Source organism: Camelina sativa, chromosome 2 (genome assembly GCF_030686135.1).
Source record: "Camelina sativa cultivar CO46 ecotype springtype chromosome 2, ASM3068613v1".
NCBI lineage: Eukaryota > Viridiplantae > Streptophyta > Magnoliopsida > Brassicales > Brassicaceae > Camelina > Camelina sativa.
In genome coordinates, this window is record NC_141881.1 from 24145907 (window position 1) to 24159891 (window position 13985).

Here is a 13985-nt window from a genome sequence, read left to right on the forward strand (position 1 = left end):
TCTGTGACCTCAAGCGTCCCTACCCTTCTTCATTCTTTGATTCTGTTTCACTTAATGCATTGATTTTAAAGTAATGTTCTTCACTCCTCCACGCCCTTTCACTGCCTTCTTTGTCTTCAATCTACATAGTAACAGTTTCATGTATAACGGGATTTCATGCCGTTCAATGCTCTCTCTTACTTGAAGACTCACTACTCTTTCTTCAATTGGCGTAAGTTTCACTCCTATATAATGTTCTTTCCTCCGATTTCATGCTTCTAAGATTTTACTTTCTCTTTCACTTTTCTCCTAACTAACATGAATTCCACTATTGTTTCATTCGCAAATTTCAAAGCTTGCCATCTTCACCAACAGATCGTCGGAAGAATGCTTCATCACTGGCCTGCCCTCAACGTCAAAAAAAGGAGGCCAACTCATGGGCATAGACTTTCTACTCATTGATGAGAAGGTACGAACCATGCCAATTTCCCTCTTCATGTAATTAGGTGAACCACCTGTCACTTTAACAACACGATCATGGTTTGGTGTTGCTTGTGACTTACCTGATTGAGAAGAAACAGTAGTTGGTTTAAGTTATATTGTTCGAGAAAGTGCAACTCATTCCGGAATGTAAGTGTCTAACTTAAACAAAACATCCACTCCTATTTCTTTTGCATCCTCCAATTGGTGATTCATTTTCTTTATATTTTCTATCCTTCATAATAGATTAACTTCTCACAATAGATTTCTATATCTATTTTATGATGATTAGGTTTCTGATCTTTTTTCCCAGATTTAAAAACCTCGACTGATGGTTTCAGTTTGGTTTATCAATCACTTACGTAGCCAAAAACACCAGGTAGCTGCTCTTTCTTAAGAACTTATAGTAAAGTTTTGTATTTGGAGAACTTTTATTAAAGTTTAGTATTATCTTCGTTTGATATGGATATAGTCTGACGCATGTGGAATATGTCCAATCTATAAAAACTTATGTTGCTTATCTAAACCTTTTTATATGTAGTAAATTTGTTGATTTCTAGCAGGTGAAAAGCTTTGGATGAGGAGAAAAAACCATAGATCTACATACGGAGACTACTCCAATAGCTAAAATCATAGGTACGACTTACATTAGGAAGAGTGATTTTGTTGGGCTTTTCCTATGTCGGTCAAACACTTTTTCCTTCGTTAGTTAAACCATTTTTAGTGTTTATTTAACTGTTCGTAAGTACTCTTATTAATAATGTGCTTCATTGATATATGGGGTTAAACTAATTGAGCTACATATCATGATTTGATTATTTTCTATACTTTTGTTTGCGTTTTTCATTTAGGAAGTTAAGAAAAAGAAACGTCACTGCAAAAGAATTTGAAAGTTATAAATGCTAAGCTTCCACAACAACGTCAACAACATAACTGCCTCAAATTAAGGTTAGTCTAATAGACATTCTCTTATTCAATACTCTGATATAATTTGTAAGACTGTCATGGCAATTAAATACAAATCTGATCAGTTTTAAATTTTATTTTTGTCAAAGGTATAGAACTTACACTTTTGTATATTAGATACTTTATAAACTTCCTGCTATTGCATGATTAGAACGTAAATACGTACTACATTGAACATAGTATATCCTCACTATACATATTTCTCAAGAATCCCAAAGTATCATCCATTGAAGATGCATTGACAGGAGGAAATACAACACCATGAAGTCTAAGCTGATGATGATCAATTCGTTTGTCACATAAAGAGACGAAGAATGTGAGGGAGGTGGTGCCTTAGTGCAAGAGTGGAGAGAATGAAAGTGTTGTTGGCAGAAATTGGTCAGGTATTTTTTGTGTGAGCATCGTTTATGTAAAGAACATTGTTTTGATAAGTTATGTTTGTAGTTTGGTCGGAAAAAACAGTTAAAGTAGAGGCCAAAGTTATGTTTTTGCTTAGATTGTTGCACCTCCAATGCAAATAATGTAAATGGGTATGTATATGGGTGTGTATGTGTCCATAATCCATTGCATATAGTAAGTGGAAAAGCTTAAGTGATTGGCATGAATTCTGCCGCGTAATCTTTTGTGTGCTCTACCAGTTCTAGATACAAAATCAAATCAACTTTTACTTTGATGGAAAATGATTGACAAGTAACAAACATGCTTATCTATAAATTATCCCGTGAAAACATGTATTACTGACTAATTGTTGTCATGAAGGATAGATAATAGCATTTCAGGCCGACAAATAATAGTTTTATTGTACAAAGTTAAGATTTCATACTTAAAAATCTCATCATAATGATGCATGTTACTTATACTTTTAGTTCATTCACAGTACTATCCAAAGAAAATAAAACATGAATTTGCTGCCATTTCTTATCATGAAAAAAATATCTTCACTCTGTACATAAGCTTATAAAGAATATTTTCTTACTAACATCTAGAATAAATATAGACATCAAGATTAACAATTCAGAAACTCAGCTAAGTAATATCATTAACAAAAGTAAAAGAAAATATTCAAACTACATTTGATATTGTTCAAAAAAAAATCTACAAAACAAAATAGCTACAGAAAAAATTATTAACACTTTAGCATTGTCTTATAAATTTTAAAAATTAATCTGCGTGTAGCACGACATATCCGCGAGAAAAAATTCAGTGTTCTGTTTCGATACAATGGATGATTGAAAACAAAATACGACCATCAAAACAGCTACAAGCCTTCTACTGTCCCGTAGATCGAAAGATTGATTATCACCTTTCCGTTCACCAAGAGATATACGGGAAAGAAGAAAACACCCAATTACAAAAAAACGTGCCACTTTAAAAAAAGGTACTACATTCTCAAATCAACTAAATTCCAATTTTCACCCAATAGACCCCAAGATTTAGAGGCCTAAAGAGATAATTGGGCCCAATTAATTTCAAACAAAATTAACACAACAAACACCCAAATGTGAGTAATTTAAAGACCTTTTTAAAAAATAACAAACTCAGTAACTATGTAACACAATCACAAAACCATCGACAAAAACCCTTCACACAAATTTATTAAATAACTACCCAAAAAACAAACAAGGAACTACAAGTCTACAACCACGTATAGAAAAATGAAAAAAACTATCAAACAAACAAGATGACGAAAAAAACTAAAATATGTACCAAAAACAATTAGAGCCACAAATCAGCTTATACTATACAATCTAAACTTATGAAATTAAAATAACTCTAAAACAAAACCAAATTTGTAATGAAAGAAAACTAATTTAACATTTATTTTTAAAACTTCTCCCTAGAATGTATTTAATGCAAAAAACGCGTTGAAAAGAAAAACCAATATCACCCTATAAAAAACAACTAAAACAAACCAAACAACCAGAAAAAAAAGTCAAAAAGAAAGAAATTTATATAACAAATATATAATATCAAAAAGAAACCGAAAAAACACCTTAATCTACTCCAAACACTAGATTAAGCGCGAAGCGAGAAATTGAGCCCGAGTGAAACAAAGAAAAATAGCCCAAAAAAAAGAAATGTAAGTTATTGATTTTATTTATTTTTCTTAATAAAATCCACAACCTTTTTCACTCCAAACACTAAAACACTGAGAAAAAAACTACTCCAACAGTTTACAAAATACATATGAAAATATTAAAAAACAATACAACCACAAAATAACAAATAATAATAAATTAATCACAACTAACAACTACAGCCAAACAACAACTTCAACTATACAATGTTAACTTCTAATTATAATTTTTTTAAAAAGCATTAAAAATGCACAAGATGATCTCAATTTTTATAAAATAAACAGCAAACTAAATTATACTTACTGCAAAACCTATTTTTATAAAAAAAGATCTAACAAAACAACATAAGCAACCAAAATCAAATACAAAAACAAACGTAAAGATGAATTTAAGTAACCAAAAAAATAATACACACAACAAAACTCGAAATACACCTTAATCTAACTAGCGCGCGTAGCGCGGATCAATTGCTAGTAACATATAATTTGGATTAATTTCTTCTTAAATACGAGTAGTGAGTGCAATATAGTTGTAATAGCCATTAATGGAATTGGGTACCATTTCTACGTACCCATTTATGCATTCAAGAAAATTCATCTTCCTTAGCATGCATCTAGTCAGCTTGCACTGTAGATAAACAAACTTACACTACAACAAAAATGAGCTTCGGTAGCAGAACTTTGTAGTCCAAATTTACGAACTACTACTAAAAGTACCAAAATCGGATGTCAAGTATTTCGTAGCATTATATTAATGCTAGTATATAATTTCATTTAGTAGGAACATAAAAATCAGTATTATAGCCAGGAAGGTGTATTTTGGAGGCAAACTATATGGGTTTTTTCCCGCAAACTAAAAAAAGTCTCGATTCTTTGACCAAAAAATTAAAAACAGTCTTTTACACTTAGACCAAAAAATAAAAAACCCAGAAAACAAAAAGCTTTTCAGATTCTCTAAACTTTTCAAATCTCTTATCTCAATCTCAAAGTTTTTTTTTCCATTCCATCTAATCTTGATTCTCATTGTCAAGATTTCGATTCTCAACAAAAAAAAATTTCGACATTCTCTGTGTAGCAAAATATCCGTTTAGATCTGTCCCTCTTACCGGTATCCATCGTTTTGTCTCTGTCGCTCTCTGTCTCCGTCGTTCTCTGTGGCTCCATCAGTCTCTGTTTCCGTCGCACTCTGTGTCTCTGTCGCTCTCTATCTCAGTTTCTCTCTGCCTCGGTCTCTCCGCCTCGGGCAAGTATTGCCACTCCACTAACTTCAGTTTCTCACGGATAGCGTGGGATCGTTATAGATCCTGACTTTTAAATAAAAATTACGTGCTTATATATTGACTATTGAGGTTCTGGCGGAGTCATGATATTAAAAGGTTCAGCTTATTTTGATTGGCAAATAACGATCAATATATATTGAATAGTACGCCGGCTTTAATTCGATGAAAAATTCATAACCTTCAAAGGGTTATGAAATTAAAAATTTCGTTTCACGTTTGCATTAGCCTTGGTTAGAAAATAAATACATTACGTATATTATTTAATTACAGTACTCAGTCAAGCTTAAGGTCCTGTTCGATGGTGAGAGTAACGATGTTGAGAGTGCATTACTACAGAAAATCATCTGACTCCTCTAAGGAGTACGACCTTAATGAAGATGATTGGGAAACCTGCTTGCAACTAACAAGATTTTGGCACCATACACGAACCCTCTACACATCACACCTTATACCTTTGACGGATTGTACTTGGTGAAGTCGACTGCTGAATAGAAAGATAACTCAGAGCTAAAAATCGTGGAAAATAAACAGGTCGCTGGTAATTCCTTTGGCAGTGTCTTTGATGTTGAGTATGCCCACTCGCATATCTTTCCCATCTCAGCATATTGCCCCATCTTTGGTGAAGGAAAAAGAGCAGCCAAAGCCAGGAATACGAGGGTTGTTGTGAGGATGAACAATGGTGAGAAAAAGCTGGTCCATTTCAGTACCTTAGAAGTTGATGAAGATGAAAAAGTGGAAGTTGATGAAGATGAAGATAAATTATATATCTCTCTTACTTTTTAATATTTTATTGACTTATTTTTATGATAACTTATTTGAAAATCATGTACTGCACTTGCTCTTAGATTTTATTTTGATCTTTTTTTTTGCTAAAAACCTAAGTAATAGCCTAAAAACAAAATGTGTAGTTTTATTTACCTATTTAATTTTATTTAGATTAGACATTTTTCACCTGAAAAAACTAAATGATTTAAATTATAATTTATATGCTCACAGGTCAGTTATATATATATATATATATATATGTGAATTTTATTATATAAATCTTAGTTTTCAAAGTTAGTAATTCATATAATCTCCATGTGTGTCAAGTATATTGATAAATTTTTACAAGTGTGAAAAAATTATTTAATAATTCTAGGAAATTTAAAAAATCCTAAAAATAAAAGGATTACAATTAATATTTTTGAAAAGTATATAAAACCAAAAGTAATCTATTATATCACTAATTCTAGTTGGAAAGTTATCAATTGAATTACTAATTTAATAGGAAAATATGTGTAATTAATAAGGAAAATATTTATAATTTAATTGCATTTATTATTTATTATAATTATATAGTAATAAGAGGCTACGATCTATATGTAAAAAATGTAGTTAATGACATGTTTAATGATCTTATACAATCAGTTTTACAAAAAAAAAAATTATTGATTTTCAAAAGAGCTTGATGCAGTAGAATATGGGGGCATTTGCTTGGCAATGCTAATTATTTACCCCTCACACCCATCGTTTAGACAGACATTCATGCATATTGTAGTGGAATATTTTTGGTAAAGTCCACAAAATAGTATGAAGACCTACGAATTCATGTTTAAAATCAAGCCTATTAGTTGGCCCATAAGATATTATGGTCAAAAAAATCTTACATTCTCGCACAACTTCAAAAACATTTTGCAAAGTTAAAAATAGATTAAAAAAACAAAAAAGGAAAAAAGATGGTCAGCTACCTTGATTGACAAACTACAGTAAAACTTTTATAAATTAATAATATTGAGACCATGACATTTTATTAATTTATAGTGATATTAATATTTATAAATTAATCATTATTATTTTATAGAGTAAACTAATACTTATTAATGTATAGATATATATTTTAATTGTTTAAATTTTTAAAATTTATAAATTGAGACAATTTTAGCAAAATAAGATTAGACTTTCGTATGTTATAAATTTAGAATTGAATTTATAATATTTAGAAAATATTATTGACAATAAATTACAAATAATCTATAAAAAATATTAAAATGAAAATGATGCGTATATATATATGTAGAAATTGAAAACTTAAAAAAAACTTAGCTATTTTTATGATATGTGTAGAATATTTTCTATCATTATAGTTTAAAAATACAAGATAACAATTGTTTTATAGATATAAGCTCTATGAGAAAATTCAAAATTTTAAAATATACATATGCCAACATATATATATATATATATATATATGTAAATCTATATGATTATTAATTTACGATATTATTGGGACCATATTTTACATGAAAATTTCAAAAAAGTATTATCTTATTATTTTATCAAGTTTTGTTATTTTTTACAATGACCTGATTTAAGACCAACAAAATTTATTAATTTATAGTGTTTATTAATTTGTAGAGTATTAATTTATAGAGGTTTTGCTGTACTTGTATCATCCTTATACTACTTTAAAAAAAAACCTCTTCGCATGTCCTCTCAGAAGATATCTCTCTATAGAACACCTTCTTTTTATATGGGTGAGTATAACTTGAGCAACATGGTCCCCTCTATGTATTCTCTATTTATTTAGCCATGAAAGCCTGCCTAGTAAACTTGAACTATATATATATATGTAGATAGCAATGTCTTGGCATCAAGATTTTATTATTTAGCCATGCTACGTATACGTCGATGTGTTCGGCTCTTCTTCAATTTTTTTTTTTTTTTTTTTTTTGGCGTGAAAAGTCCTGAATGACCGGCGTAAGACAGTTCACCTGATTTCTTCAAAGTAACCAAATGTTCGAATTTGATCCTTTCTTTTACGGAACTGCATGCAACAAACGTGTAAATGTTTACTTTCTTCACCACTCTGTTTCACCACGTGTAAATATTTACTTTCTTCCATCGAGGCTGTTGTAAAACTTGGTACATAGCTTCTGGAACATTCTAGAAATACTCAAAAAAAAGTTTACTTTCTTCACCACTCTGTTTCACCACGGTAAATGTATAAATGTGCTCTTAAATCTAAAACTGAGGTTAGAGAGGACTTACACCAGAATCAACCCTTCTTCCTAAAAGCTTTGCCTTTAGTCTCTTCCCCAAGCAAGCTGTTAATTACAAATATAAATGTCTTATAAATATCTTATTCAGCTTGACAAAACTTGATAAGAGCTCTTGTACACTGGCCCGGATCTCACGTTGTTATGTATTGTATGGTTTATTTCAAAAAGGGTCCTTGCTTTGTGTTTAGTTTATTAATGGCAGATCATAACTCTGACGTTATTTTTGTTTTTCATTTTTTTTGTGGGATACAAAAAACTTAACTCTGATGTTTCACGTAGAGAAAATGATATGTGTCATCATGTGTGTTTGTTACAAGTCGAAATACCACGTTTAATGTTACGGTTTTCTTTCTGTTTATGCTAATAAACATCGGTTTTCCCGGTTATTCTACGTGGTTTTTGGTTCGATTCTCCAAGCTGGTGGCATTAGTTGTTGTTTGTTGGCACGTTTTGGTACTTGGATTCAGGGTATTCTTTATGTTTTTGTATGAACTATGAAAAGCGTCGGTTTACTCGGTATACCACTCGGCTAAGTGTTCGAATCACAAAACTCTTAAAATTAATTGAATGCCACTTTTTATGATCACTAAACCAAGAAATTCCGTGGAATTTCAACAAATATACTGTATGATTCAATATTGATTACATGTAATTCGGATTATAATTGGTCCATTTCGATATAAGTCGGTTTGGTTAGAGAGGATGTGAATTTAGGATTTGGCTTTATGTTGAAGGAGACAAGTTGGGGGAGAGAAAAGACAAGTCAAAGGCAAATGCAACGCCCCAGATTGTAAAAAAATATTTGAGAGTGTAGATGAAAAGGAGCTGTTTGGTGGTTACAAGACATAACTTTACATCTAAATAAAGTCTTTGAACAAAAGACATTGGAGCTTCAACTTCAGAATTTTCTTTTTCAGGACTAATTTCTTCTCTAATTTCGATTGCGACCCTTTTTTCTTGTCCCCACCGAAACAAGAAAGAAGTCTTTGTAGTTTGTATAGTCTTTTAAGACTTTGCCTACTTTCGGCAAATTTGCATTTCACTTTCTGAGTGGAAATATTTTGGGTCTATCACCTATGTCTACGGCCTCTATGAGATAAGAAACCGTTATTTTGTAGGAATGTAACTCGAAAAATAATTATATTTCTTTTTTTCTTTGTTGAAATGTGATATTAATTAACCAATCAAAACCAGAGGTTATTTACAAGTAGAATGAACAATTAAAGTACGTGAAACGTTAAAATCCAGGCTATAAAAGGAATATATTTAAGTGTATACATATTTACATATATATATATATATATATATACACATATATATATATATAAGACTTATTGAACAATAGTGTAATCCAGACAAGAAAATGAATCCAGAGGTAAATTATGTAGTGTTTCGACAAAAAACCAAAAAGGGTAAACTATGTAGTATAAGTGTATAACTTTAAGAAAGGGATGGAGAAATATTTTAATTGAACACTAGTGTAATAAACTTATCGAAATAAAAAGGGTTGAATATTTCAAGGGGTGGACCGTGGACTTTAAACGGATGTTTCTTGGAACAAGAAGAGATAAACTTATCAGAATATAACAGCTCGGATGACTCTTAAAACCAGCATTGTTTTTAGAGATGGCATCAAACAATTATTTAAAGCAACCCATCAAGTGATTACATTTTGCCTAATGTTACAAAAAAAAAATTGATAATGATTCAAGACCCAAGTTTCTTAAAACCTTTGGAGAAGAAGATTTCTGCACCAATTATCGATGCCATCCTCAGAAACGACGTGCCCACTTTACTCATCCTCGCCGATGAGAAACCGTTGGTATTGTGGGAAACATATCATTGGGAGACTCTTGGTGGGACAGTATTGCACCTCGCAACTAAGCTTGGTCATAAGGAAATTGTGGAGGCAATAATCGAGGTTTGTCCTTCTCTTGTCGTTGTCACCAACCTCAATGGTGACACTCCTCTTCATGTTGCTGCCCGCTGGGGACATGGAACCATCGTGACTCAGATATTAGCAGCTGAACATACAGAGTTCACGGCGCTCAACCAACGAGGGGAAACAGCCTTTCTCGTGGCTTGCCGCTACAATCACCCTGATGCTGCTAATCTCATTCTGGAGGAATTACCTTCGATTACGATCGGGGAATTTTGTGCGACCATTTTTGGAGAATACACAGGTTAGTGTCGAGAAAATAAACATACAGATATAATAAATAGTTTTGTCAGTTTATTGCTAAGTACTGTATTGTTGTTTTCGTATTGTTTTCGTTTCAATTTAATTGTAATATACTTATATGTTACCATTTTTTTTTATTTGTTTCTTTTTTATTTAAAAGTTTCAATATAATTTCTAATTAATAAATATTTTGTATATATAATTTTACTTTGAGTTAAGAAAAAATCTAATATTCAATATGATCCCCAAAATATTTTTTTTGTAGTAATATTAATGAAATATATATATATATATATATATATAGTTTACTTTTGTTAACTCCAATGAAAACAGTTTTTAAACTAAAAACTGAAAGTTTAAACTTCTAGTTAAATTTTTTCAAGGAAAATTAATTTGAAAACCGAAACAAAGGAAAATTTGAAAGAAAAGGGGACAAAAATTGAGGTTTTACATATGTACAAGAAAACATGAATTAAACTAAGAAACAAAAATTAGTACTATAATATTTTGTTTGATTTATTACATATATTTGACCTTTCACAATTCAAACGCCAATTTAGAGTTAGCAAACGAAGAAAACTTAAAACAGTGAGACTAATTAATGGAATTAATATGATTTATGGTCTTATAGTAGTAATAAAAACCATATGAATAATATAAGCTGACTTAAATTTATTTCGACCAATGATCAGATCTCGCAATAAAAATCCTGGCGAGGTTCCCAAACATAGCTAAAGAAGTTGATGGAAAACTCTCCACGCCATTACATTATGCGTGCAATGTAGACAGCATTGTGATGGTAAAAATGCTGCTAGAGATTGATGAAGGACTTGCAGAAAGAGTGAACAGAGACGGTATCACACCATTGCATCTGGCGATCATGAGATGTTCGGTTGCAATCCTGGAGGAGTTTATTGACAAGGCTCCCGCGTCTTTTAACATACTCACATCAGCCGAAGAAACTGTCTTCCACATAGCTGCTAAACACGAAAACATTGAAGTATTCATCTTCATGGCAGAAAATATGATAAATAGTAGCGAAATTCTCCTCCAGGTAGATGGCTTTGGGAACACTGTCCTACACGCTGCTGCCAGTTCCAGCTGCTACCCTGTGAGTTGTTTTGTTTTCTTCTTTCGCTCTTCCTTGTGCATGATAAGTTGATTACTCAAGACACAAATGTGGGCTGGTAACTGAATGTATTACAGGTGATTTTGTACATCATTTATGAAACAACAATAGATCTCTCTGCCAAGAACAACTTCGGTTCTGAAGCTGCTGATCTTGTCAGCATAACTGAGGAAAATAATATAGTGATATCCAAGTGGCTCAAGGTTGACGCAAAAAAAATTCGAGACCCTCAAAATCATAGGAATGGGCCGGACAGTACCTACTGGGGAATGTCATCTCAAACCGAATTACTGGAAAGGATAAAAAAACTTGAGAGGCAGATGATCGTAACCTATAGAGACCCTACACAAAAAGAACGTGAGATGCATGCAGAGGCTTTGCAAAGCGCAAGGAACATGATCACGATAGTAGCGATTCTGGTTGCGTCGCTTGCTTTCACAGGCGGCATAAACCCTCCTGGGGGCGTCTACCAAGAAGGACCCTCTATAGGAAAATCGATTGCGGGTAAAATGCTAGCCTTCAAGATTTTTTCAATAAGCAACAACATTGCGTTGTTCGCATCACTATGCATCGTCGTTCTTCTAGTCAGCATCATACCTTACAGGACGAAACCACTCATGAATTTCTTGGTAATAACACATAGGATGATGTGGGTTGCTGTTACATCCATGGCTATTGCTTATGTAGCAGCGGCTTGGGTAATTGTACCGCATTTCAGAGGAACGAGATGGTTGTTTTTTGCCATTCTTGCTATCTCTAGCTCGACACTAGGGAGTTTGTTTGTGTATTTAGGCTATAAATTGTTTAAACACATGTCAAAGAAGACAGAATGGAGGAGGAACATGTCCATAGTTCCTGTAGTTCCTACTACTTCTGGAACAGTCAACTGGAATAGTGCCGCCTCAGATAGGGGAGCCGCTGATGGGGAAGGCTTTTACATCTACTGAAATATAATGAAGCACACATGGATTTTAGTGTGTTAGTGTCCTACCTTGGAGAGTTTGAAAACTGGACTAGATGGTCTGATGTAATTATATATATTCTCATCATGTCGTGTGTGTTTATATAACCTTTCTAATAATAATAAAAAGTTTGTGAAGCTCTTCATTTACTTGTTTGCAGTTATTTGTCATCGAGTGCGCATATAATTGCATGTGGTTTCTTGATTTTGATATCTTTTGTTACTCCATTTAATAGTTTAATTTTGCTAAAAATGATTATTATAGGAGTGCTACAAGAAAAGAGTTTTCTTGAAGTTCCATGATATAAATGCTCTTTTCTTACGTGTTTTTTTTTTTATATTCTTCTTCTGCTCTTTTTTTTTTTTTTTGTGCCTTCACGCGTACAGCGAGAGAAGAGACTGGGGATAAAAGCATCAACGGTGGTAAAGTTCGATGAGGGTTAAACAATGTCACGGTCAGAGTTCAGAATTAATTGGAGGAAATAAAACCAGTTATCAAATGGAATATGTATATTGCACATTTATGCCACGTAGTAGTATTCCACTATTCCCTTAAAAAAATGAAATCACAGTGTCAGTTTTTTTTTTTAACTCTGATTTGATTAAAACGAAAGAGGTAAAGTTCAGGTACAAAAAACCAAACAATGACAACCATTGAGCAAATTAAGAAACAGAGCAAAATACTAATTAAACAGTGTCAGTTACTAAATAAAATTTGAAAATATTTCATTTGAGAAAGTAAGTAATTTTAAAAATACTAATCAGATAATTATTACAACAAAATTCTTTTATCCATTCAAACTAAAAATGAGCAGTTTAACTCGAAAAATAATCAGTCGAAAGTTAAAAAAAAAAAAAAACTTACATTGATAAAGATAGAACCTTAATATAAATGAGTGCCATAATTTCTGCATGAAGGGAGGATTGTACAAGGCCAAAAACCTTTTAAACCCAAGTGCAAGAAATGCTGATCAGAGATAGCAATTCATCCAATACCATTTAAGGTATATAAGTTAACCCAAGAACCATCAACTTACAAACAATAGTGCTTGTCAGGAGACAGGAGTAGTCTCTGCTGGCGAGCGAAGGGACTGAAGTTCCAAGATCGAATGTAACTGCATAAAGTTGTGGAAATGTATTGCATCAACTTTAAAGAGGAGATAAGGATAGAGGTAACAACACTAACAATATACATATGGATATGATGTCAAAATATATATATATATATATATACATGGATATATATATATATATATATACATGGATATTCCTAAGATATACGAATAACAATATATATCCGTTATTATTTCCTATATCACTAACAAACAGAAGGCGTGGATGGTGGATTTTAATAATCCCAATACCTTTTTAGTATACTTGTAGTTGTAGTTGTTTTTTTTATATATAGTTTTTAAGTATATTTTGTTGTAGTTGTTCCATTAGAGGGACAACTTTTCAAAAGAAGTTTCTAAATTATTTGATATCTGACGTATATAATATTAACGCAGTTCCGTAGAAATATTCTAGATATATTTTTATGATATACTCACGCGTCTAATCATGGAATTATACGGAATCATTCGAAAGTTTTACATTGGTACCTTCCTACCGTCTTCATATACTTGACCAATTCATCATTATCGTAAATTATTGATTCAAGTTGTACAAAAACTAAAACATTAATTCAGGTTCCTAGAATTCTTTATCATATCGTTTTTTGTGAATAAGCACTATATTAACGAACGGGTGTGTGCGAGTGAGATTCGCATGGATCTGAACCAATTAACTAATTAAGAACCAATTAGGAAAGTAAATGATTTCTTTTATTGATTACAAGCAATTATTTTAATGAAGTTACAAAAGAATTCTAACTAGCTTCAAAAACAAGTT

At 31.8% G+C, this 13985-nt stretch overlaps 1 protein-coding gene across 1 annotated transcript; it reads left to right on the forward strand.

The window, feature by feature from the left end:
* The first annotated feature begins 9411 nt into the window (after positions 1-9411).
* LOC104730988 (Ankyrin repeat family protein) lies at positions 9412-12245 on the forward strand. The gene is made up of 3 exons (XM_010450242.2): positions 9412-10006; positions 10698-11116; positions 11212-12245. Exons 1-3 carry the CDS (start codon positions 9526-9528, stop codon positions 12079-12081), a joined length of 1770 nt encoding a protein of 589 aa, XP_010448544.1. The 5' UTR covers positions 9412-9525; the 3' UTR covers positions 12082-12245.
* Positions 12246-13985: the final 1740 nt, after the last annotated feature.

Bases quoted from the DNA above. Each gene is read 5' to 3' on its own strand.
- LOC104730988 (XM_010450242.2), top strand. From the start codon at position 9,526: ATGATTCAAGACCCAAGTTTCTTAAAACCTTTGGAGAAGAAGATTTCT. The intron at 10,007-10,697 runs GTTAGTGTCGAG...ACCAATGATCAG, and splicing joins CATTTTTGGAGAATACACAG to ATCTCGCAATAAAAATCCTG. The intron at 11,117-11,211 runs GTGAGTTGTTTT...AATGTATTACAG, and splicing joins CCAGTTCCAGCTGCTACCCT to GTGATTTTGTACATCATTTA.